This window comes from Capra hircus, chromosome 10 (assembly GCF_001704415.2).
Source record: "Capra hircus breed San Clemente chromosome 10, ASM170441v1, whole genome shotgun sequence".
NCBI lineage: Eukaryota > Metazoa > Chordata > Mammalia > Artiodactyla > Bovidae > Capra > Capra hircus.
Genome location: NC_030817.1, coordinates 47,009,631 through 47,037,358, shown reverse-complemented (window position 1 = coordinate 47,037,358; position 27,728 = coordinate 47,009,631). Strand labels below are relative to the sequence as shown.

At 37.0% G+C, this 27,728-nt stretch overlaps 1 protein-coding gene across 1 annotated transcript in view; it reads right to left on the bottom strand.

The window, feature by feature from the left end:
• UNC13C (unc-13 homolog C) overlaps positions 1 to 27,728 on the bottom strand; it is a 678,662-nt gene that overhangs the window by 499,184 nt on the left and 151,750 nt on the right. Inside the window, exons 5-6 of the mRNA XM_005685753.3 lie at positions 11,622 to 11,644; positions 10,997 to 11,061 (exon numbers count right to left, since the gene is read on the bottom strand). Coding sequence (XP_005685810.2) covers positions 10,997 to 11,061; positions 11,622 to 11,644 — 88 coding nt within the window. The remainder of the gene's footprint in view (positions 1 to 10,996; positions 11,062 to 11,621; positions 11,645 to 27,728) is intronic.

Below are 27,728 nucleotides of genomic sequence, written 5' to 3'. Positions count from 1 at the left end.
GCGATATTATGAAATATTATATAGTCCTAGGGGATATTATAGAAAACCTTAGCAAATACTTACCTGGAATCTTGAAATGTATCTACAAGTTTTATCTGATACACCTACTTAGAAAACTTATCAGACTAATACATAATGTAACAGTAAGTTCAACATACATAATTACAAAGAACTGATGCAGACTCAAGGATCATTTATTTGCAAATTACATTAGTTTGGCATACAAGTAAAGTGGTCAAGTCCTGGAATAACATAAACCTAGTTCAAACCTCAGCTCTAATGATCATTATTTCACCTTGAACATGTTAAATATCTCTAAGGCTTAGTAACCTCATTTGAAAAATAATTGTAACATCTACCTCAAAAAGTTGTGATGAGGTTTAAAGAAAATCACACATAATGCTTAGATATGGGCCTGTTATACATTAACACTAGGGAAAGTATTTGTTGTTATAATGAATTTGAAACATCAGCCCTTTTTTTAAAATATCTAAAATGTTTCCTCACATTTATCCTATATTTTATATTGTTTTTAAGTGTTAAGAAAGAATAAAGACCAGTATCTACCTCAGTTCAGTTCAATAACTCAGTCATGTCCGACTCTTTGCAACCCCATGAACCACACCACACCAGGCCTCCCTGTCCATCACCAACTCCCGGAGTCCACCCAAACCCATGTACATTGAGTTGGTGATGCTATCCAAACATCTCATCCTCTGTCGTCTCCTTCTCCTCCTGCCCTCAATCTTTCCCAGCATCAGGGTCTTTTCAAATGAGTCAAATCTTCACATCAGGTGGCCAAAGTATTGGAGTTTCAGCTTCAACATCTGTCCTTCCAATGAACACCCAGGACTGATCTCCTTTAGGATGGACTGATTGGATCTCCTTGCAGTCCAAGGGACTATCAAGAGTCTTCTCCAACACCACAGTTCAAAAGCAGCAATTCTTTGGCACTCAGCTTTCTTTATAGTCCAACTCTCACATCCATACATGACCACTGGAAAACCATAGCCTTGACTAGATGGACCTTTGTTGGCAAAGTAATGTCTCTGTTTTTTAATATGCTGTCTAGGTTAGTCATAACTTTCCTTTCAAAGAGTAAGCCTCTTTGAATTTCATGGCTGCAATCACCATCTGCAGTGATTTTGGAGCCCCCCAAAATAAAGTCAGCCACTGTTTCCCCATCTATTTCCCATGAAGTGATGGGACCAGATGCCATGGTCTTAGTTTTTTTAAATGTTGAGCTTTAAGCCAACTTTTTCACTCTCCTCTTTCACTTTCATCAAGAGGCTCTTTAGTTCTTCTTCATTTTCTGCCATAAGGGTGGTGTCATCTGCGTATCTGAGGTTATTGATATTTCTCCCAGCAATCTTAATTCCAGTTTGTGCTTCCTCCAGCCCAGTGTTTCTCATGATGTACTCTGCATATAAATTAAATAAGTAGGGTGACAATATACAGCCTTGAAGTACTCCTGCTGCTGCTGCTGCTGCTAAGTCGCTTCAGTCGTGTCCGACTCTGTGCAATTCCATAGACGGCAGCCCACTAGGCTCCCCCATCCCTGGGATTCTCCAGGCAAGAATACTGGAGTGGGTTGCCATTTCCTTCTCCAATGCATGAAAGTGAAAATTGAAAGTGAAGTTGCTCAGTAGTGCCAAACTCTTAGCGACCCCATGGACTGCAGCCTACCAGGCTCCTCCGTCCATGGGATTTTCCAGGCAAGAGTACTGGAGTGGGTTGCCTTTGCCTTCTCCTCCTACTAGTCTTCAATTTAGAATTGGTCATATCTGAGAATTATGGTTCAATTAACAAGCTGCTCAATATTTAAGAACATATGGTGGATTAAGCAAACTTGTTACTTCAAATGAGATTATGGAAGCAAACCATTTTGGTTAGCAGTGACTATTACTGTGTTTTTCTTTCCTTTTTTTTTTTTTTTTTTGCTCTCCTCTATTGTCTGCCTTTGGGCTTCCCTGGTGGCTCAGCAGTAAAGAATCCTACTGCCAATGCATGAGCCACAGGTTTGATCCCTGGGTTGGGAATATCCCCTGGAGAAGGAAATAATAACCCACTCCAGTATCCTTGCCTCGGAAATCCCATAGACAGAAGAGCCTGGTGGGCTATAATCCATAGGGTCCCAAAGGTTGGATATGACTTAGAGACTAAACAACAACAAATATTTGTCTGTAAGAGGAAATCTATGTTATCTACCTTCATAGAATAAGGTATTCATTTATTAAGAGATACTTAAAACACCTTTCAATATAAGCTTTATTGGGATATAAAATGATCAAGCTCATTTTTTTTCCCTAAGATAGTTTATGTATGTTAGATATAGTCAATAGTCAAATCAATTAAGGTTTGGAAAGAATCCTCAGGTTAAGGCTGCATGGTAATCATAATTGCCATGTTACCTAGAGGCATTATTTTCAATGCTTTTTGACTAATAACTGGTAATTTTCTAACACAAGCCATTTTTTCTGCTCAATGTAACAGATGATATTTTCCATAGTTACTGAACTAGCACTGTTTTAAAACTGACTACCCAATTACTATATTCATAAAGGATTATCAGTGATTTTAATTTGCTACTTTTCAAACACATAAAATAACTGGAAGGCATTTGAACATTAAATTTGATTCTATTTAATGTATCTTTAAAGAATCATTGATTTTCTAATGAATTTAAGCCAAGCCAGAGACTTAACTCAAGAGTAAAGATCTGTTTTAAAGAACTGAAAATGACAGTAATACACAAATGTTCAATAAGCAAATTAAATACAAATCAAGCTTTACAAAAATATGTTTCTACATAGCAATTTTTTTCTCCAACATATATGCTCTCCTAAGGTTTCTTAACTAGGAATTTCCTTTTCTGAGGCTAGATTATCTCTAGGAGCTGCAACATTAATGAGGTGGGTCCTTCTGCAATACTTGAGGTTAGAAGAGAGGATGGCAAGTACCAGTTTGAAAGATATTTTGGTTTTCAGATGAGGAGCCTGGAAGAAGGAAAGCATTTCTGAATGGGAGTCATAACGGTGAGAAAAGACATGGCCTCAGGGGCTGGGGGTTGTAGGCTGCAACTTCAATCCCTAAAGCTGAAGTGGCTTTACCAAAAGCTAGTCTTGGAAAGTGCATTATCTGGGATTTATTTAAAAACCATCTCAAGTACAGTGAGATGGGATTGGGCTTTCAGAAACTAGGGAAAGACAGACTTCTTGTTGGGTATGTTTTTGACTGGCAGTCACTGAAAGATAAAAGGGAAAGCAGACCCTTTCTGAGGAGCCGACCAGTGCTGTGTGAAACAATTATGGAAACGAAGGTTTCAGAGTTGGTAGCGGCTATGGTTTCCTTCCCTTGAATGAAGGGCTGCATCCAGGGCTGATATGGATGAAGGATCATAAGCATATTCTCAATCAGAAATGTAAACCTATCTTTCTTAAAAAGCAGAGAGAGTGGACTTTATGTGATGAGTATATATTCTAATATTATTGCTCAGTTGTGTCTGATTCTTTGCGACTCCATGGATTGTAAACCAGCAGGCTCCTCTATCCATGGGATTCCCCAGGCAAGAATACTTGAGGGGGTTGTCATTTCCTCCTCCAGGGGATCTTCCTGACCCAGGGACTGAACCCATGTCTCCTGTGTCTCCTGAATTGCAGGTGACTTCTTTACCCGTTGAGCCATAGAGAAAGCTATGTGATGAGTGAAAACCTGCAACCCAGAATGATCCTGAAGTTGGATATTCTTATGAACAACTTAATAATACAAGTGTAATCTGGCTGAGGAATACTCTCTGCACTGCTTTATCAGCACAGAAAATGGTCTCATTTAGAGTGGACATCAGGTCTTTTGTGGATGGAGGAATCTTTTCACTAAAATCATTACCAGATTTGAGAGTCTTACACAGTATCCCTGGATTGAGTGTCCTTCTGCATTTGTAGTCTACTACTGAGTCAGAAAAAAATGTTAAGCTACAAACTAGGCCAGGTGAAAAAGGTATCAATCTCTAACTTTGTGAACTATAAGCTAGCAGTAATGAGGTAACAATTTCATTTTCTTAATCCTGTGAATGAGTTCTATGAATTATTTGCCAACATCTAAGTAGGAAAAAATACACCTGGAAGAAAATTATTTATAACTTACTCCAAGAAAACTATGGTGTCTATAAATCTGGTTCAGACTGCAATCAATAACAAATCTTCCTTCCACAGATGTTATGTTAACATATATTTCCTATTAACAGAGTTTAAGGATGTGGTCCTGGTGTTTTGTAGTTAAACCTGGTGATTTTCCATACATTGAAGGAGTCGGCCTAGTGGCTGGGCTTCCTGCCCTACATAAAAATGGACTCTCTAATAACCAAGATTTTCTCAATGGCGATATTAAGGAATTTACGAGTCTAATGAAGCATTTCAGCTCAACATGAACTAGGAAACTGACAGCTGGTGGTAGGCCAAAGTTAGATAGGCAGAGGGTTTTTTTGGTGTTTTTTGTTTTGCTTTGTTTTTGCCACAGGAAACTAATGGCTTAGTAATCATTTTTTGATAAATGAGTTTTAGAAAGTTGATAGCCTTATTGATGTCAGCTTTCCTAGCTAAGAGGGTCTCTGTCTAGGCTAGATCTTGCTTGTAAAATATAATGTGTCTCCTTGGCAGGAGGACTGCAGGCAGACTGCTGAGCACTAGAGGACCCCAGACTCACATGAGATTCTTTTCTAGCTGATATAACTATGTACTGTCATGACTATGTCTGACATTAGTTATGAGATGCCAGGTTTCATTCATTCTATAATGGATTAAGCAAGATGACTCCCTTTATTGTTTTTATAAAGAACAGGGTGAAAAAGATCATTCAATGATTAATCAGAAAAATTCTCCTTTCAAGTATGGAGTTTACTAGAGGAAATCTTTAATACAGTGTGAATTTCTATCTAGAGTGTTCTAAAGAGGTGAGGTTTTCTGATAGAAAGGATAAAATTTATCTTAGCATAATTAGAGTAGTAATATTTTATAAATTTTCTCAGCAGAATCTTTTAACATTACTCCAAAATAGAAAAGAAGATTCATAATCCAAAGCAAAGCAGCCTCCTAATCAACGGGTTATATCTTCTATGAGAAAAATCACCTGGTGATTTTTTTTTTCCCTGTTAAGAGCTCAGTAACATCAAGTTTGAGAGATGTTTAAGTTTCTTTTAAAACTCAGTATTTCTCATGTGTCTCTTCCTCAATCCACAGTTATGTCAAGAATTCTTTTTCTTAAAATATGATAGACCTGAGTTTCTTAAAAAATAATTCTAACCAATGATCTAAGAGACTGTCATTCTAAACCAAAATGAACTTATGAATGAGGTCCTAAATGGGCAAGACACTATCATAAACTTTATAAAAGGAAACCCAAATAATAAACGACCAACTCTGTGCCTTTAGAGAGCTTAAAATCAAGTCGTCAAGGATATGAATCTTGTGAAGGTTATGTAACTTAAGAAATTAATATATGTCATAGGAATGACATGCAAGAACATAGAAAAGGGAGTAATACTACTTTGTTGTAAAAAGAGAGAAACAGAAATCAGGAAGGACACTCAAAGCCATGGACAAACAGCCAACTTTATATTGCAGAAATGAGGACCCGTTAGACATATTTCAGTAGAAAAGGACTGTGCTTTAAGGAGATGGGCTTCCCTTGTGGCTCAGCTGGTAAAGAATCCACTTGCAATGTGGGAGACCTGGGTTTGATCCCTGGGTTGGGAAGATCCCATGGACAAGGGGAAGGCTACCCACTCCAGTATTCTAGCCTGGAGAATCCGACGGACTAACAGTCCACTGGGTCGCAAAGAGTCGGACATGACTGAGCCACTTTCACTTTAAGATTAGTCTTTTAACCACATACAGACTGGAATTAATGTGGAAAAATAAATTGATGCAGCAAGATGAGTTAGAAGATAACCTTGTAATTGCCTAGATAAAATGTATTGAAAACTAAAATCAGGCTGATGGCAATCCAAGTTGAAAAAAGTATAGGCATGGTGATTGAATTGCTGCTGTACAACTATGAATTATGGAAGTAGATATGTTTGCATCTGATAACCCATATAACAATTAACAGTCCCTAATCTTAACTCAGTTCTCCCTAAATCTATAGTGCTCGCCTCTACCAAATCCCCCGGGAGGAAAAGGAGTTCTTGCATGAAAACAAATAATTTGAAAGTGAAAAAAAAAAGGCTTCTATTTTGCCCCAAAGAATGATTTGCTATTGTGAATGAAGCAAAGTTATGTGAAGGCTGTCATTTTCTTGGTACTTGACAAACCTGGTTGAGAGTGTGCAAAGATGTTTATGCATGATGAACCACTGACCCAGCGAAGGGTTTATAGCAGTAGAAAGAACTGTTGTCTAGGCTTAGGAGAATTTCTGGCCTTTTCCTTTAGCAGAAAGGAAATTACCTAAGGGGGCACAGAAGAATTTAATTTATGGGCTAGGTAGGAAAAAAAAAATTATCAGTTATCAGGGTAAAGACTGCTGCTATGAGACAAGATGGGTTAAGAGCTCCTTAAGAGTAAGAACAATCTTAGCTTCTGTGTTAAGTGACTGATTTCACACCAGACAAAACATGGAGGTCAAGACTAGCAATGGGGAAGAAGGCATGAGGACAGAATATAGGATCCTAAACTTTATAGAGAATATAAAGGCAATGTGAGAACTATGACAAACATGAAACAGTATATTAAACCTGTTATATCCATATATTTTACAACCTATTTGTGTCTGCTGTAACAGCTACAACAAAAATCATGACTTTAGTCAAAGTAAACTTAAATACAAAAGAACTGTTCAGAATTCTGACTAATGATTGACTTGTTCACATTCACTAAGTTCATGACAATAACTGAACCTTGGAAATCTCTGCACTTATTTCATATATATATATAGCAATTTTATCTGTTTGAAAAGGAGGTCAACACAGAAGCTAATCTTTTTCTATTTGACATATAGAGAAGATACTGCTCTTCAATAATATGTCTCCATTTTCTCTTTTTCTTACCTCTTGCAACATCACCTCTTTTCTAACAGGTTCAATAATCCTAGTAGTGGTTGGAAAGCAATCACGAGTTTCCTGGGGTTAAGGAGAGTGGATATAGCATAGCTCAGAAGCACAGACAGAATATAAATCTTTCTTACCATAGATTCAGAGAACTTATTTCCATGAGAACTATCATGATAACTTTGGTGACTGAAAAAGGAAGGGAACAAAATTTATGAGTCTCTCTTCTCTCAAACTACATGTTTTCCCACTACTCTCATCACTGTTTTATAGACTTTCCTGAATTTTGGTGGAGACACGACTGGTACCTCTAGACTAGGAAGAAAAAATTATAGAGAGAGGCCTTGAAATGCTCCCCAGTATGCAATGAATAAAACTACTACATGCATATGCTTAACTGATTCACTTTGTTGTGCACCTGAAACACACACATTGTAAATCAACTAAACTTCAAAAAAATTAAAAATAAAACTGGCTGCAAACATCGAGGGAAAAGCGAACTTAAGTAATGCAGTTAAAGCCCCAAGGGAGTGGCAGTCTAACTCTGAAAGTGATTCATGAAGGTACTTATGTACCTTCACTGTCACTGATTAAAGAAGTGGCATCAAACTGACATTCAAATAATGTCAAATTATCAGATGCCAGGCAGCCACGGGCATGTATCACTCGGATATTCCTCAGAGAAATCTTTTAGGAGTAGCTGGATGACAGCCTTCAGTTAGCACACCTCCAGAACCAACTGCAGCATTTATTCACCCAGGCCACTCTCTCCCCAAGCTGCTGCCACCCAAGGAATGGGCATAACAGACCAGCCACGGATGCTCAAGGTGGGACTTCTATCACAGCCAGCCTGTTCTTTGGGACTCCCCACTGACTGACACTTCACTCTAGTCTCATGTGGTTTTACTGCAGTCAGTTTAAGGCTTCTCATGCCTAGTTTTCCTTCCTTCTTCTCTTTCCCCAGGGTATCAGACCTGCATCATGGTTCAAGGCACTTCCTGCCTACCCCTATTGTTTCTCCACTTTATCTGAGATGATTTTCTCCCAATAGGTCTTATATTTTTGCATCTTGGTAAGGCCCTTAGCTTACATTATGACAAATGCTACCCGACTCACAAAATACTATAATGTAAAATGTTAAATGTATGATTTCACTGAAACAAGCATCTTTACATCCTTCTCTCTTTTTCTGTCCATCTTTTCTCTCTCCCAACTTTTCTCCCAGAACCTGTCTGAAATATACTGTGACAGACAGGAAAAATAAAACTTTGGCATGTTTTTTCCAGCAACACTTACAGGAATTGTACAGAGAGATGAGTATAAATTAGCAGTATTGTTAACTACGTTACCTGGTTTCACTGTATATAGACTGTGCTTTTTATTGACACTTGAGATGTGAGAGGGAAGGAAGTCTGTGGTCTGGCTCTGAACTGACTAGGAATGCTGAAGGCAGAGGGGTGAAGGATGTAGCACCCTTGTCATGAAACAGCAACGACTCCTTGTTTTCAAAGTCTGCTCCAGTCTCAGTTTCCCAGGACAATAGAAATTTTAATATTGAGAATTATAGCTACAATTTGCTTTATTAAAATACATATTTAAATACTTATAGGGAAAGTAAATTGGAGAAGGAAATGGCAACCCACTCCAGTGTTCTTGCCTGGAGAATCCCAGGGACAGGGGAGCCTGGTGGGCTGCCGTCTATGGGGTCGCACAGAGTCAGACACGACTGAAGTGACTTAGCAGCAGCAGGGAAAGTAAAATAAGAAACAAATATTTCTGGAAGACAATTTGACTGAAAATTTGCATTTAAACATATTCTTCAAGTTCTTCAGGAGGAATCTACTTTCAGGTAACAGAAAATTCTCTTTCTGATGATTAAAAATTATCACCCCTTTCCCATACCACCATAATTCCAAAATCCCTTGCTAAGTGCATGAAGGAGAAAGTTTCTGGAAAAATAATGTGGAAAGGATCAAAATGCAAACATGACCTATTGTAGCTAGACATTTACACAGCATAAACTTAACAAAACATTTAGGCAGATTAACTCTTTTGCACTGACGATGATAAAAGTGGATATTCAGACATGAGATAGGAAAGCAAGTTGTTATTAAGTGATGAATGCCACAGGAAGGTAGGAACTGCAAGAACTGTAATATCATAAACTCAGATAAGCCTCTAAGACCACGACATCCATTTTTTTTCCCAAAATTAAATTGAAATTCAACTTATTTTCTAAGATAAATACTTCTACTTGATGTGTCATACCGTCACTTTTTAGTAATTAAAGAAAGTGTATATGATTTAGTGAGGAGACGATAATCCATTTACTACCTGAATTTTCTATAACTAATCCATAGTGGGCTTTTGCCACAGTTGGTTTTCATAATATATTTAAATTACTGTGATATTCCAATATAAATGCAATTCCTCATGTATTTAAAGGGCATCAAAAAGTCTGTATACATAACAAATATCTTAGTTACTTATTTGAAAAATCCAAATAAAAATGATTTTACTATGTAGGAGCTTTAAAATTGAAACAAAAATTTTCATATGGGTTACAGTAAATAGCATGTGAATGTTATTTAACAAGATTCATTTTAAAGGAATGAAAATACTATAAAACATAACCGAGACTATTTCTTTGCCCCAACCTAAAACATATATCTAAATTTTGCTTCTATTTCTATTATACACAGATGTGTTCAAATTGCAATACTTAAAAAACAATTTATCTATACTCGGCATAAGCTTTGGTCCACACCCTACACTTTGAAAACTGATTATACGTCTGTTCTAGTATCATTTACAATAATGATGCTTAGAAATATCCTGGAAAAATTAATTAATAGAAGAATAAACAAATATTACACAAATGTTTTGAAACATTTCCATTACATATAAATAATGAAGTGGAAAGTTTTCCAAAGTACTAATGTGTTGTCAAGTAGTAAAAAAGAAAAGGTAAGGAAAAAGAAACCCACAAGTTGAAGATGAAGGATAGTATTACTGATTAAGATCACAGACTCTGGAACTAACTGGGTTTGAACACTCACTTGGCTACTTTACTAGCTGTATGGAGAGAAAGGTTTTTTTTTTTTTAACTGATATATATATATTATATATATATATATCAGTTTCCTCATGTATAAAATGGTGGTCAAAATAGTACTTACCTCATAGAGCCATTGTAAGGAACAAATGAGTCATTATTTATGAAATAACTATAATGATACCCACTATTAAATCAACACTAAATTACTGCCTATTTATAGAATGGCCATATGTTGGCATTTATGTTCAATGCACAGGGATATACAAAACTATTTATTCTACAAAAACATATACAACATATATATATAGATATAGATATGCATGTATATGCAAGCACACAGAAAAAGGCCTAACAACACATGAGCCAAATTGTATCTTTAGGGGCATTAAAGCAGATCTTTGTTGTTTAAGTGTTTTATATAGAAAATTTAATTAATATAACTAAATAGAAAATATAATTAACACATTATTTTGTGGTCACATTTTAAATACTTTTATACACCCATAAAATGCAATTGCAGAAAATGATTACATTGATTGACTTATTGAAATAGAAAGATATTGTCATGCAAACATCAGTAAGTGCAAACAAGCAGATCAAAACACTGTATTAAACGTACTAGTAATTAAAATTATATGGTTATGTATTGTCTATGGAATGATCAATTCTGGCTAGGTGATTTCAATTTTCTTCTTTATATACAGATATATTTATTCATAATTAAATATACACTAATCTATATACTTTTTAAAAAGCACTATAAAACTTTTTTACTGCAAGAAGAAAGCAACAGCAAGGCAAGCTAATTATACCATCATGAAAGATTCTGCACTCAAAATCCCTATGTTGAGAGCACATTGATGAATGGAATGAATTAGGAAGGTTATGAATGTACTCACCCACCAAATGCCTGTAGTGCAGAGAATTTGGAAGCATCCAAATCATTGCCACTTACTATCCGAGCCTTAAATGAAAATGGAGAGAAACAAAAGAAACAGACTTTTAGCATTCTATAGCTATGTACACATGAATTTGGAACACGCGTCAACTGCACTAGACACGTAACACCTAGTATGACAGATGCTAAGCAGGGTCAGCTCCAAGTCAAAGCTACTGTGGTTTTATGGGTGGAGGTTTTGAAATTAGCAAAGCACTGGCAGAGTCAAGGAAAATATCATATTCCAATACCATTTGCCCTTAAAACTTGGTATGTGCAGTGAAGATCATGAATCAGTCAGAGAGATCATGATTTGCCAGACTTAACAACAGATGCTGCATTTGACCGTAGCAGACCCCTAGGTTGGCAAGTGTAAGCTATAGTAAGCAAAGCTGGCAAGGTGTAATCTCTTCATAAAAGCAACAGATTGGGGCACACTTAAAGGACAACCAATGAATGGAAAGCTGGGATAACATGCACAGTTCACAACTAAAACGGAAGAACCAAAACAGGTCTAATATGTCACAAACAAACATGTACAAAAAGACAAGATCCCTCAGGAGGGAAGAAAAAGTATGATTTAAAACCTTTTCATCCACAGAACTGCTATCTGAAAGAGAATCAGGAAAAGAAGGAATAAATGTTAGATGGCTTTTCAAGAAATCATTTAAACATATACATGAACAAAGTGTTAATGTTATATAGTTTAAAATTATAAATGAACCCCAAGGGAAGAAGGATAGCTGGCCCCTGCAATTTAAAGAGTTGGAAAATGTGCCAGAATGCTTGAAAAGTATAAAAAGGTGATTACAGAGCTTAACGAAAGACAATACGTCATAAAAAGAAAAGAACAGTTGAAGTATCAGAATGCCTAGGCTCCAGCTGGGACTCCGCCACTTGCTAAGCACACTGGGCAAACTACAAACGGTCTGGAGTCTCGACTTAACTCTGAAATAAAGTCACTAATACTTTGCTTTTTTGCCTCCAAACTTTGTGAAGAGGCTCAATTAAGATCAATATATGTGAAAGTAAACCCCAAGTGACTATATAAATTAAAGAATTTTTATTATGGGATTATTTATTGCTTCTCATATCATAGAACTTTAGAACTAAAAGATTAAGTATATTTCACCTTGCCACTAAGAAATCTGATGCCTGAAGGTGTTAAATTACTTAAGATCCCCAAACCACCAAGTGACAGAGTGGTATAAATCCAGGGCTTCTGATTCCCCATCTGCTGCCCTTTGGATTCAACGTTTCAAGTAAGTTGAACAAAACAGTGAGGGATGGTTGGTCCATGGTTCTCCAGTATAACTTAGGATAAAATCACAAAGTCAGTATTTCTCAGTTTCAACTGCTCATGGGCCCAAGTAGATTAACGATGGACTTGTGATTTTTCAAATTTTTTGTTTCTTTTTGAAACTCAAGTATAAATTTTCAAGGGTCATAGCATGGACCATAGCATGGTCCATTTCTAACTTACACAGTGTTACTGTTTTTTAGCATAAAGCCAAAGGGATTTCCATATGAATACAAGTTTTCAGAAAGCTAGAACTGGAGTGACCTTACAATTCTTGTATCTCAGACCCCTTATTTTCACAGATGAGTCCCAGAGAGAGAAAGATTTGCTCGAGGACATGTAATTCAATGATGATTTTTATTGATAATAATCTGAAATTATTTGTTTTCTTGACCCATTAAATATGAACCAGTTAACATAACTAAATAGTTTCGTATAATATTTTGAAGATTTTACACTATCCTATGGTTATATCTTTGAATACAAAGCACAGTAGGCACAATATAAAGTAATAAAGCAATATGGCCATAAATATTTTAAATACTTCACAAAATATAGAAAATAAAATTCAGTACTGTATCAGAAGAATAATATATTATAGCCATGACGATTTTTTTAAAGCATGATTTAAAAAACATTGACTACTATAAAATGACATCAACTGATCATAAAATATATATCTGCATTTAAGTAGGAGCATACAAGCTATTTGATAAAATTTCAAAACCTTCCAAATAGTTTTTAACCTACTTAGCCTGGAATGAGTTAATTTTCATATGCTGAAAAATGTCTTTCAGAATCAACTTAAGTGTAAAATATTAGGGCATCCCTGTTATTAAAAGGCAAAAATGTCCACTACAATATTTTAATTCATTTCCATAAATCCTAACCAATAGAGTAAAACAGAAATAAAGAACATAAATGCTGAAAGATAAAATACAAAGTTTTTATTTTTCAGAATTATAGTATTATACCCTGAAAACAAGTCAAACCACGTGGAAAACTATTATGATTAATCAAATAGATAGCAAATGAATAAATAACCAACACATCAAATAACAACATTAAGGTATTTCCTACTAACTAGCAATAGCTAGTTTGGGAAACAATGACATTAAGCCTGATTTCAAATATCCAGTATTTTGAAATAGTCCCCCATTCTAACTGGCTTCTATATTGATCATCTGACTGAATAAGGGTAATCTTACCAAAGTTATTATTTTTCAGCTGCTAACTGTAGTAATTCATTAACTTTTCACTCAGTGTTTCATTCAGTATTCATTCATATTTTCACTGAATACATATTTTTATTAATTATTAATTAACCAATTTTGTTCACTTTGACTCCTTTCTTATTCCTTTAAAACCTTTCTAAAATACAAATATGATTCTCTCCATTCTCTTTTAAAAACCCACCAATTTCACCCATTGCCCACTTGAGAAAATAAGATCTTTGTCTACTGCAAATTCATGGCTCACCAGTCCTGATTCACACCCTATACTTTGGCCACAAGTAAATTTTTGCCATTTAGTTTTCATCCCATGCTCTTTTAAATGTGAGTCTTTGCATTTTCAGTTTCTTTCCCCAAAAACAAGTTATCACTTTCTTTATCCAGCTAACTGCCTCTCAGTCTCCAAAACTCAGTTGAAACATAACCCCTTTCCTGGAAACTTAACACCTTTCAGGGATTCATTTATACATAAGTACTGATGTGGAGTCATACAGTCGTGTCTGACTCTTTGCGACCCCATGGACTATAGCCTACAAGGGTCCTCTGTCCGTTGAATTTTCCAGGCAAGAGTACTGGATTGGTTGCCATTGCCTTCTCCAGGGGATCTTTCTGACCCAGGGATCGAACCCAGGTCTCCCGCATTGCAGGCAGATGCTTTACCGTCTGAGCCACCAGGGAAGATATACATAAGTACTACACAGTGCATATTCCCCTTGGCTAATCCTCAACTTTTTTCAGTTTCTTTACCTGAAATCCTAGACAATACCTCAGTGATAGTTTAACTTTTTAAACTCCCATTACACTCCTGAAACACAAGAGGTGTCTAAAAAACATTTGCACAGCACAGAATGTACAACCTTACATAAGCTATACCACTTTACTGAAATATTTAAAAACCTGTTTTAAAACTTTATTTCATCTTCTGGTATAAGGAGGATGAATTATTTTCTAACAGATTTACAGATTTAATAGTTAAATCCTAATTGCAAGTTGTTGTAACTTGAAATTATCTTATTTTAAGTGTAACTAGGTTAACAAACAAGTAAAAACATGAAAGTTTTTTGTTTGTTTGACATATAAGTTTTTTTAAAGGCTATTAATGAGGATGGATAACACACATATTAAAGTCTATAACAGCTAAAATATTATCCTGGCAAAAATAGAATAAAAGATTAGTAAAACATAAAGTATAGCTAAGTAATATACCCTTATATTTAAGAATTTAGTGAATAAGAGAGGACATATTGCTATCAAGGAAATTAAAAACACCAGTTACTAAAATGGTGCTTAGGGAGGTGTAAACATGATGGCAGAGTAGAAAGACTCGAGTTCTCCCCCTCTCACCAGAATACCAAAACTACAAAGAACTGCTGAACCACCACTGAGAAGAAAACATACATACATATATATATACACCCTGTATCCAATAATAAAGAAAAAGCCACAATGAAATGATAGAAGGGGTGCAATCACAATAAAGTCAAACCCCACATCTGCCGGGTGGGAGACCCACAAACTAGAAAATAGCTATATCACAGAGGTTCTCCCACAGGGTTGAAATTTCCAACACCCACATCAGGCACCCTAGCCTGGAGGCCTTGATCAGAAAGAAGAATCGTCAGAATATCTGGCTTTGGAGAACAGTAAGATTTGATCAAAGGAATTCCACAGGTCTGAGAGAAACAGAAACTCTACTCTTGGAAGGCATGCACAAGATTTCATGTGCACCAGGCCCCGGGAGAAAAGGTAGTGAGTTCATAAAAGCCTGAGACAGATTTACCTGCTGGAATTGAAAGGTCTCCAGCAGAGGTTCGGGGGTGGGTTGGGGTGAGGCTTTCTGTGGTGAGAAAGATACTGGTGGCAGTAGTTCTGAAGAGTACTCATTGGCAAGAGCCCTCCAGAAGGTCACCATTTTCTCATCAAAACCTGGCCCACCCAACAGGCTGAAATGATTCAGACCAAACAGCCAATAGGGTGGGAAAACAGCCCCACTCCTCAGAAGGGAGGCTGATTAAAGTCTTCCTGAGCCCACAGCTGCTCAATAAACATAGCCCTTGACATGGCCCTGTCCACCAGAAGGCCTAGGCCAAGCTCTGATTACCAGTGGGCAGGACCCAGTTCCTCCCACCAGAAGCCAGCACAGGCCCCATGGACCAGCCTTATCCACCAAGAGGCAGGCAGGAGAAGCAAGAACAACTATAACCTTACAGCCTGAGGAATGAGCACTACAATCACAGAAAGTTACACACAATGAGACAGCAGAAGAAATGCGTCCAAAATGAAGGAACAAGAGGAAACTCCAGAAAAGCAACCAAGTGAACTGAAGGCAGGCTATCTACCTGGAAAAAAAAAAAAAAATCAGAGTAATGATAGTAAAGATGATCCCAAATATTGAGGAAAGAAAGGCACATATTGAGAAGATACAAGAAATGTTTAACAAAGAGCTAGAAGATCTAAAGAACAAACAAATGGAGATGAATAATAACTGACATGAAAAACACTATAAGGAATCAATAGCAGAATACACAAAGCAGAAAAACGAGTGAGCTAGAGTAAATGGCGGAAACCACTGCTGCAGAACACAATCAATAAAAAAGAATTTACAGAAATAAGGACAGTCTCAGAGACCTCTGGGACAACATTAAGGGCACCACTATTCTCAGTATGGCAGGGTCAAAATGAGAAAAGAGACAGAAAGGACCTGAGAAAACACTTAAAGAGATGACAGCTGAAAACTTTCCTAACATAGGAAAGGAAACATAAACCCAAGTCCAGGAAGCACAGAGTTCCAGGCAGGAAAAACCCAAAGAGAAACATGTTGAGAGACATGGTAATCAAGTCGACAAAAATTAAAACCAAAGAGAAAATAATAAAATTAACAAGGGAAAGCAACATAACATACAAGGGAATTTCCAAAATGATATAACCTGATTTTTTTCAGCAGAAACTCTACAGAAGGGATTGGCACAATATATTTAAAGTGATGAAAGGGAAGAACCTAAAAACAAAAATACTCTACCAAGGAAGGCTCTAATTTGGATTCACAGAGAAATCAAAAGCTTTACAGAAAAATAAAAGAAACGAAACTTCAGAACCACCAGGCCAGTTTTGCAACAAATGCTAACGGACATTCTCCAGTTAGAAAAGAAAGGCCACAACCAAAAACAAGAAAATAATGAATAGAAAATCTCACCAGTAAATGTAAACATAAAGGCAGAAAATCATCCAACACAAATATGATAACATAATCAGTATTAATGAGAAGAGTACAAATGCAGAATATTGGAAATGCATTTGAAATTAAGAGAACAGCAACTGAAAAAGCAATTTGTTTATATACAGATTGCTATATCAAAACCTCATGGTAACTTCAAACCAAAAAGCTACATTAGATATACAAAACAAAAATGAAAAAGAAATCCAAATACAATGCTAAAGTCAGTCATCAAATCACAAAAGAATAAAAGAGGAAGGGAAGAAAAAGGACCTACAAAATAAATCCAGAACAATGAACAAAATGGCAATAATAACACAAGTATCTATAATTACCTTAAATGTAAATGCTCCAACCAAAAGACAGATCGGCTGAGTGGATACAAAAACAAGACCTGCACCTATGCTGTCTACAAGAAACCCACTTCAATTCTAGGGACAGATACTGACTGAAAGTGGAGTATGTAAAAATATATTCCATGCAAATGGAAATCAAAATAAACCTGGAGTAGCAATATTCGTATGAAACAAAATAGACTTTACAGACTGTTTACAAGAAACAAAGGATATCACATGATGATCAAATGATCAATCTAAGATATAACAATTACAAATAGACATACACCCAATATAGGAGCACCCCAAAATATAAGGCAAAAACTAATAGCCATAAAAGAAGAAGTCTACTGACTTCTTACTTGTACACAGTAATAGTGGGAATTTTATAAATAACAACTCACTTTCATCAATGAACAGATCATCCAGAAAGAAAATCAATAAGGAAACCCAGGCCTTAAATGACAGATGAGACAACATAGACAACTGATATTTATAGAGAATTCCATACAAGAGCAACAGAATATACTAAGTGTACTAGAATGTTCTTCAGAATTAATCACATGCTGGGCCACACAGTAAGTCTCATTCAATTTAAGAAAATTTAAATCATATCAAGCATATTTTCTGACCACAATGTTAAGAGATTTGAAATCAACTCTATGAAAAATCTATATAAAAAAAAAACACCTGGAGGCTACACAATATGCTACTAAACAATCAATGGATCACTGAAGAAATTAAAATATAAAATACCTTGAGATATATAAAAATGAAACCACGACAATCCGAAACCTAAGGAATCCAGCAAAAGCAGTTTGAAAGGGGAAGTTTACAGCAATACATTCTTACCTCAGGAAATAAGAAAAATTACAAATAAACAATTTACACCTAAAGCAACTAGAGAAGGAATAACAAACCAAAGCCAAAGATAGTAGAACAAAAGAAATCATAAAGATCAGAGCAGAAAAAATTGAAACAGTGATGATGAAAACAATAAGAAAGGTAAATTAAAACTTGGTTCTTAGAAAAGATAAACAAAATTGATAAACTTTTAGCTAGCCTAATCAAGAAAAAAAGGAGAGAGCTCAAATTAATAAAATTAGAAATTAGAAAGGAAAAGTTACAACTGACACCACAGAAATACAAAGGATTAAAAGAGAATACTACAAGCAACTATATGCTAATGAAAGGGATGACCTAGAAGAAATGAACAAATTCTTAGAAAGATACAATGTTCCAAGACTGAACCAGGAAGAAATAGAAAATATTAATAGACAATCCAAGGATAGAAATTGAAACTGTGATTTAAAAATTCACACTAAAGTTCAAAACCAGATGGATTCACAGAAAAATTCTATAAAATGTTTCCAGAAGAGTTAACATCTATCCTTTTCAAAATATTACAAAAAAGATCACTCCCAAACTCATTCTATGAGGCCATCATTACCTTGATACCAAAGACAAAGACACTACAAAAGAGAAAACTACAGGTCAATATCACTGATGAATATAGATTCAAAAATTCTCAACAAAATACTAACAAACCAAAGGCAACAATACATTAGAAGGATCATACACCACAAAGAAGTGGGATTTATCCCAGGGATGCAAGGATTTTTTAGTATCTGCAAATCAGTAAGTGTGATACACCACATTAACAAATTAAAGACTAAAAACCATATAACCATCTCAATAGATGAAGAAAAAAAAAAACCTGACAAAATTCAGCACCCATTTATGATGAAAACTCTCCAGAAAGTAAGAATAGAGGGACTATACCTCAATATAACAAAGACCATGTATAACAAACTTACACCCAACGTCAAAGTCAAAGGTGAAAAAGTGAAAACATTTCCTCTAAGATCAGGGACAAGACAAGGATGTCCACTCTTGCTACTTTTTTCCAACATAGTTTTGGAAGTCCTAGCCATGGCAATGAGAGAAGGAAAAGAAAGAAAGGAATACAAATTGGAAAAGTAGTAAAACAGTCACTGTTTGCAGATGACATGACATTATACTTAGAAAATCCTAAAGATGCTACCAGAAAAGTACTAGAGCTCATCAATGAATTAAGTGAACTTGCAGGATACAAAACAAAGAAATCTGTTGCATTTCTAACATGAATAATGAAAGGTCAAAAACAGAAATTAAAGAAATAATTCCATTCACAAATGCATCAAAAAGAACAAAATACCTAAGGAAAAACCTACCTAAGGAGGCAAGAGACCTATACTTCAAAAGCTACAAAACAATGATGAAATAAATAAGAAATGACACAAACAGATGAAAAGATATACCATGTTGTTGGATTTGACGAATCAATATTGTCAAAATGACCATAGTACCCAAGGTAATCTAAAGATTCAGTGCAATCCCTATCAAATTACCAATGGCATTTTTCACAAAATTAGGACAAAAAAGTTTTAAATTTATAGTGTTAGTCGTTCAGTTGTGTCTGACTCTTTGTGACCCCATGGACTGCAGCCCATCAGGTTCCTCCGTTGGTGAGATTCTCCAGGCAAGATTATTGGAGTGGGCTGCCATTTCCTTCTTCAGGGGAGTTTCCTGACCCAGGCACTGAACCTGGGTCTCCTGTATTGCAGGCAGATTCTTTACCTTCTGAGCTACCAGAGAAGCCCAAAATTTATATGAACACATGAAAAACTCCAAATATCCAAAGCAATCTTGTGAAAGAAAAATGGAGCTGGAGATATCAGGTGCCCTGACTTCAGACTACACTATAAGCTGTAGTCATCAAAACACTGGTAATGACATAAAAACAGAAATACAGATCAGTGGAATAGGACAGAAAGCCCAGAGATAAACCCATGTACTTACAGTCACCTAATCTACGACAAAAGAGGCAAGAATATACAATGGACAGAGAACAGTCTTTTCAATAAATGGTTCTGGGAAAGCTGGAGAGCTACATATAGAAGAATGAAATTACAACATTCTCTATTCTCACACACAAAAATAAACTCAAAATGGGTTTAAGTCCTAAGTATAAGACTGGAGAATAAAGAACACTTGGAGAAAAACAGGCAGAACACACTTAGACATAAATCATGGCAAAACGTTTTTTGACCCACCTCCTAGACGAATGGAAATAAAATCAAAGTAAACAAATGGGACCTAATTAAAGATAAAAGCCTTTGCACAGCAAAGAAAACCATAAACAAAAGGAAAAGAAAACCCAAAGAATGGGAGAAAATACTTGCAAATGATGTGACCAACAAGGGAATAATTTTCAAAAGTTATAAACAGCTCATGTGACTCAATATCAAAAAGAAAACAAAACAACAAAAACAATCCAACCAAAAATGGGCAGAGGATTTGGACTTAGAGATTGTCATATCCAGTGAAGTAGGTCAAACAGAGGAGGAGAAACATGTTCTGACATCTCCTATATGTGGAATTTAGAAAGAAATGATACAAATGAAGTTACTTAAACAGAAAGAAGAGAATAAGATGGCAGAGGAGTAGGTGGACATGGAGTACATCTCTTTACATGGATACATCAGGAATACACCTTCAGACCCAGAAGTATATGCAGAATACCAGCTGAGAGTGGACAGGAGTACCTGACCAGTGGAAAAGAATATATAGAACCATGCAAAACTCGGTAGGATGAGGAACTGGGTTGGGTCGGGGGGGACCAGGAGTGTTAGTAGGACTGGACCTTCCCCACCTGCGGGTGGGGAAACTGAAGCAGTGGTCCAATCCCCACATCAGGGAAACTATCTGAGGCAGAGGAGAAACATTTAAGGCTGAGGGTGAAACAGCTGATCTGTGGCAGCCTAAATGGAATGAGAATCAGACAGTCCTTGCCGTAGCCATACATGATCCAGACAGGAACACTGGACCCCTGGAAGGTTCAGCGGCTGGGAGCTGGAGTTTAGGGGTTGTGGAGCAATCCCAGGGCAAGGGCTGCTGCTGAATGCAGAGGAGCGGATTGAGGAAATGTGAGGGAGGAGATCCTGGTGGAAAATGCTGGTGGAGGAAAGCCAGGCAGCCTTGGAAGCAAAGCAATACTGCTAAGTCACGTATAGGGGGTGGAGCCATCCCCGTAGCCTCTCTCTCCCCACATCCCACCTGAACAATATAGAGGCTGGCCCATAAAACGCCTAACACACTGAACAACAGAGTAGGGCCCCACCCAGGGTGCTCCTTCAAGTAACTGATGTGCTGAAATACAGAGTAGGACCCCAACCAGGGGTCCCCTCTATGTGCCTGACATGCTGAACAACAGAGAAGGATCCCAGGCAAGGGAACCCTCTAAGCTCCCTTGAACTTTAGTTCAAGTGCCTGAATGGGAGGAACTATGGAGAAAGACTGGCAAAAGAAGCCTTGATTGCCAGCTACAAGAGGCTCAAAAAAAGACTCAGATAGGGCCACATCTTCTGTGGCAGAGGCAGTCCATGTCCCTGCACACTTGGTACCAATAGGGTCTCCACAAGCCAAGCGATTGTGCCGCCTTCACTCTCAAATCTCACTGGGGCAGAGCTGCCACAGGTCAAAAAAGTCTTGTGTCTATGCGTGCAGGGTCGCTTTGGTCTTGTCCGACCCTTTGAAAGCCTGTAAAGTGGCCTGCCAGGCTTCTCTGTCAGGGAGGGGGTTTCTCCAGGCAAGAATTCTGGAGCATATTGGCCAATACTGGTTGCCATACCCTTCTAAAGCACTATATTTCCTGCTGCCCTAGCCGCCAACGCCCCTGAGTACCTGGTGCTGTCAGAACCCCTGCGACCCAAGCAGCTGCACCACCTCCATAACTGGCCCTCACAGGAGCAAACCCAAGTCCTCCAGGGCAGCCTCAGGAGCAAACCAACATGTAGAGGTGGAAATAAAATCACAATTGAAACCCAGGGGCAGTGTGGCTAAGCAAGAAGACCCAAAACCTTCCCAGCAGCTGTACAAGCTGCAGATTAAATACACACGATCAACTAGGCAGACTCTGTGTCTATGGAATATATAAAAGTCCATTGAGAGCTCCCACAAAAGAAAATGAACTAGTTCTGAGAGCTGTGGACCTTGGAGGCAAGACATACAGGAGTGAGAGCAGATTAGAATCTGAGCTGCCCCAACAGCAGGTAAACTGCCTCCTCCTAGGGAGGTAAGGCGGACTGTGATTCTCAGTGAGGGAAAGGACTCTCATAGTAGTGACTCAAGAAAAACATTTATTGTTTTTTGACTTGTTCTGTAGATTCTTTTGGATTTTTTTTTCTTTTTCCTCCCCTTCCCCATCCCCTCTGTTGTAGTTGTCCATTTTATTAGCACTAAGAAATCCAATTAAGCTTTTGAGCTTTATTTTTTTCTCAGTCACATGTTACAAACCTCTGCCTCTATTTGAGCTTTTGCAGTTCTATGGAGTTTTCCTTTTTTTCTTTTCTTTTTTATAATTTTAATTTTTAATTTTTTAAACCTACTATATTTTTTCTACATTTATTCCTTTGTTTGCCTTTCCTACTGTTCTTTTCCAATTGCAGTTAACCTTTAAGGGATATAAATCTTATCTACCTCTGTTTAACTTTGCATATCTATTCTTTCTTTCTTTTCTTTCTTTCTTTTCTCTCAACATATCTGTTTTGTTTTCATTGCTTTATTCTCCACTTGGCATCTTGCTTTAGTTTACTTTCCAGTTTATGATTTAGTTAGTTTTGTTCTTAACTGGTAAATGTAATTTTTTATTTCCTTCATTTGCTGGGTTAATCTACTGTCAGAGAAGCCAATGGCACCCCACTCCAGTACTCCTGCCTGGAAAATCCCATGGAGAAGGAGCCTGATTGGCTGCAGTCCATGGGGTCGCCAAGAGTCGGACACGACTGAGCGACTTCACTTTCACTTTTCACTTTCACGCACTGGAGAAGGAAATGGCAACCCGCTCCAGTGTACTTTATTCATGCTGGACTACTTTCACTTTGCTGATGAGTGTATATGTATATATTCCTTTATTTTAATTACTATTTACCTGATTTTTAACTGCCATTTGTCGGGTTCATCTTTGGTTTCTTGTTTTTGGATATTCATTTTAATCTCACTTAATGCCACTGGAATCTTTGTTCCTAACCAGAGATCAAGCCCTGAGCCTTTGGAGTGGGACCACTGACTCCAAGACCCTAGACTAATTAGAGAACTAACCCTAGGGAGTATCAAATAGTGAAAACTCACAGAAAGGAAACTACTGGAATACAAGACTGGGTATCACCCAACCACCAGTAGGATCCTGTGCAGGATGCCTCATCTAAACAACAAAAATACAAACCCAATCATTAGCAGACAGGATTATCACCTCACTCAGCCTTGCCCACCAGAGGAAAACAAATAAAAACTCAGCACAAATCTCACCCTAGACAAAGCTTACAGAAACCACTGGACCAACTTTAGGAGGGCAGAAACCAAAATGAAGAAAGAATTCAACCTTCTTCAAGGAAAGAATTCAACTTTCCCTGAAGCCTAGGAAAAGGGGACCTCAAACATAATAAGTTTAAAAAAAAAATGAAAAGGCAGAGAAATAATACACAAATGGCGGAACAAACTAGAAACACAAAAGTCCAAATAAATGAAGAGGAAACAGGCAAACTACCTGAAAAAGAATTCAGAATAATGATAGTAAAGATGATCAAAAACCTTGAAAACAAAATGGAGAAAAGGCGAGAATCAATTAACAAAGACCTAGAAGAATTAAAGAATAAGCATGCAGAGACAAACAATACAATTACTGAAATTAAAAATACTCTAGAAGGAATCAATAGCAGAATATCTGAAGCAGAAGAATGAAGCAATGAGCTGGAAGATAAAATGGTGGAAATAACTTCTGAAGAGTAGACTAAAGTAAAAAGAATGAAAAGAACTGAGGACAGTCTCAGAGACCTCTGGGACAAGATCAGATGCACCCACATTTGAATCATAGGGGTCCCAGAGGAAGAAGAGAAAAAGAAAGGGTATGAGAAAATTTTTGAAGGGATTATCATTGAAAATTTCCCCAACACTGAAAAGGAAATAGTCAACCAAATCCAAGAGGCAAAAACAGTCCCATACAGGATAATCCCAAGGAGAAAAACATCAAGACACATACTAACCAAACTCACAAAGACTAAACAGAAAGAATATTAAAAGCAACATAGAAGAAGCAACAAGTAACATACAAGGGAAACCCCCACACGCTTAACAGCTGATCTTTCAGCAGAAACTCTGCAGACCAGAAGGGAATGACAGGATATATTTAAAGTACTGAAAGGGAAAAATCTACAACCAAGATTACTGTACCCAGAAAGGATCTCATTCAAAATTGATGGAGAAATAAATAAAAAGCTTTTCAGACAAGCAAAAGTTAAGAGAATTGAGTACCACCAAATGAGCTTTAAAGGGACTTGTGTAGTTAAGAAATACAGAGAAAAAAAAAATCTTCAAAATCAACCCCAAACAATTAAGAAAATGGCAATAAGGACATATATATATCAACAATTACTCTAAATGTAAATAGATTAAAGGCTCCAAACAAAAGACACAGACTGGCTGAATGGATACCAGAAAAAGACCCATATATATGCTGTATACAAGAAACCCACTTCAGACCTAAGATACATATAAACAGAAAGTGAGAGGATGTAAAAACATATTCCATGTAAATGGGAAGCAAAAGAAAGGTGGAGTAGCAATCCTCATATCAGACAAAATAGACCTAAAAATTAAGAAGATTACAAGAGATAAGGAAAGACACTATATAATGATCAAGGGATCAATCCAAGAGGAAGACATAACAATTATAAATATCTTTGCACCCAACATAGGAGCACCTCAATACCTAGGACAAACACTAACAGACACAAAAGGAGAAATTGACAGTAACACAATAATAGTAGGAGACTTTAACACCCCACTCATACCAATGGACAGATCATCAAAACAAAAAATTAATAAGGAAATAGAAGTCTTAAATGATACATTAGATGAGATGGATCTCATAGATATCTTCAGGACATTCCATCCGATACAGAAGAATACACTTTCTCAAGTGCACGTGGAATATTCTCCAGGATAGAACACATCTTGTGTCAAAAATATAATCTCAGTAAATTCAAGAAAACTGAAATCATAGCAAACATCTTCTCCAACCACAACACTATGAGACTGGATATCAACTGAAAGAAAATAAACTGTAAGAAACACAAACACATGGAGATTAAACAACATGTTTCTAAATAATCAACAGGTTACTGAAGAAATCAAAAGAGAATACAAAAAATTTCAAGAAACAAATGACAGTGAAAACACGACAACTCAAAACTCATGGGATGTAGCAAAAGCGGTTATAAGAGGGAAGTTTATAGCAATATAATCCCACCTCAAGAAAAAAGAAAAACATCAAATAGACAACCTAACTTTACACCTAAAACAAGTGGGAAAAGAAGAACAAAAAAAACAAAAACTAGTTCAGTTCAGTTGATCAGCTGTGTCCGAATATTTGCAACCCCATTAACTGCAGCACACAGGCCTCCCTGTCCATCAGCAACTCCCGGAGTTTACCCAAACTCATGTCCATTGAGTCAGTGATGCCATCCAAATATCTCATCCTCTCTCATCCCCTTCTCCTCCTGCCCTAAATTGTTCCCCAAATCAGGGTCTTTTCAAATGAGCCAGCTCTTTGCATCAGCTGGCCAAAGTATTGGAGTTTCAGCTTCAACATCAGTCCCTCCAATGAACACCCAGGACTGATCTCCTTTAGGATGGACTGATCTCCTTTAGGATGGGCTGGTTGGATCTCCTTGCAGTTCAAGGGACTCTCAAGAGTCTTCTCCAACACCACAGTTCAAAAACATCAATTATTTGGCGCTCAGCTTTCTTTATAGTCCAACTCTCACATTCATACATGACCACAGGAAAAACCATAGCCTTGACTAGATGGACCTTTGTTGACAAAGTAATGTCTCTGTTTTTTAATATGCTATCTAGGTTGGTCATCACTTTTCTTCCAAGGAGTAAGCATCTTTTAATTTCATGGCTGCAATCACCATCTGCAGTGATTTTGGAGCCCAGAAAAATAAAGTAAGCCACTGTTTCCAGTGTTTGCCATCTATTTCCCATGAAGTGATGGGACCACATGCCATGATCTTCGTTTTCTGAATGTTGAGCTTTAAGCCAACTGTTTCACTCTTCTCTTTCACTTTCATCAAGAGGCTTTTTAGTTCCTTTTCACTTTCTGCCATAAGGCTGGTGTCATCTGCATATCTGAGGTTATTGAGATTTCTCCCAGCAATCTTGATTCCAGCTTGTGCTTCTTCCAGTCCAGCATTTCTCATGATGTACTCTGCATAGAAGTTACACAAGCAGTGTGACAGTATACAGCCTTGATGTACTCCTTTTCCTATTTGGAACCAGTCTGTTGTTCCATGTCCAGTTCTAACTGTTGCCTCCTGACCTGCATATAGGTTTCTCAAGAGGCAGGTCAGGTGGTCTGGTATTCCCATCTCTTTCAGAATTTTCCAGTTTGTGGTGATCCACACAGTCAAAGGCTTTGGCATAGTCAATAAAGCAGAAACAGATGTTTTTCTGGAACTCTCTTGCTTTTTCCATTATCCAGCGGATGTTGGCCATTTGATCTCTGGTTCCTCTGCCTTTTCTAAAACCAGCTTGAACATCTGGAAGTTCGCAGTTCACGTATTGCTGAAGCCTGGCTTGGAGAATTTTGAGCATTACTATACTAGTGTGTGAGATGATTGCGATTGTGTGGTAGTTTGAGCATTCTTTAGCATTGCCTTTTGAAAACTGACCTTTTCCAGTCCTGTGGCCACTGCTGAGTTTTCCAAATTTGTTGGGATATTGAGTGCAGCACTTTCACAGCATCATCTTTTAGGATTTGAAATAGCTCAACTGGAATTCCATCACCTCCACTAGCTTTGTTTGCAGGGATACTTTCTAAGGCCAACTTGACTTTACATTCCAGGATGTCTGGCTCTAGGTGAGTGATCACACCATCATGATTTTCTGGGCCATGAAGATCTTTTTTGTAGTGTTCTCCTGTGTATTCTTGCCACCTCTTCTTAATATCTTCTGCTTCTGTTAGGCCCATACCATTTCTGACCTTTACTGAGCCCATCTTTGCATGAAATCAGTAGAAGGAAAGAAATCATAAAGATATGAGCAGAAATAAATGAAAGAAACAATAGTAAAGATTAATAAAACTAAAACCTGGCTCTTTGAGAAGTTAAACAAAATTGACAAACTTTTAGCCAGATACATCAAGAAAAAAAGAGAAAAGAATCAAATCAACAAAATTAGAAATGAAAAAGGAGAGGTTACAACAGACAATGTAGAAATTCAAATGATTATAAGAGACTATTATGAACTATATGGCAATAAAATTGATAACCTGGAAAAATGGACAGATTCTTAGAAAAAAAAATTTATGAACAACCCAATTACAAGCACTGAAATTCAAGCTGTGATCAAAAATCTCCCGAAAAACAAAAGCTCAGGACCAGATGGCTTCAAAGGAGAATTCTATCAAACATTTAGAAGAGAGTTAATATCTACCTTTCTAAAACTCTTTCAAAAAAATTGCATAGGAAGGAACACTTCAAAACTCATTCTATGAGGCTACCATCACCCTG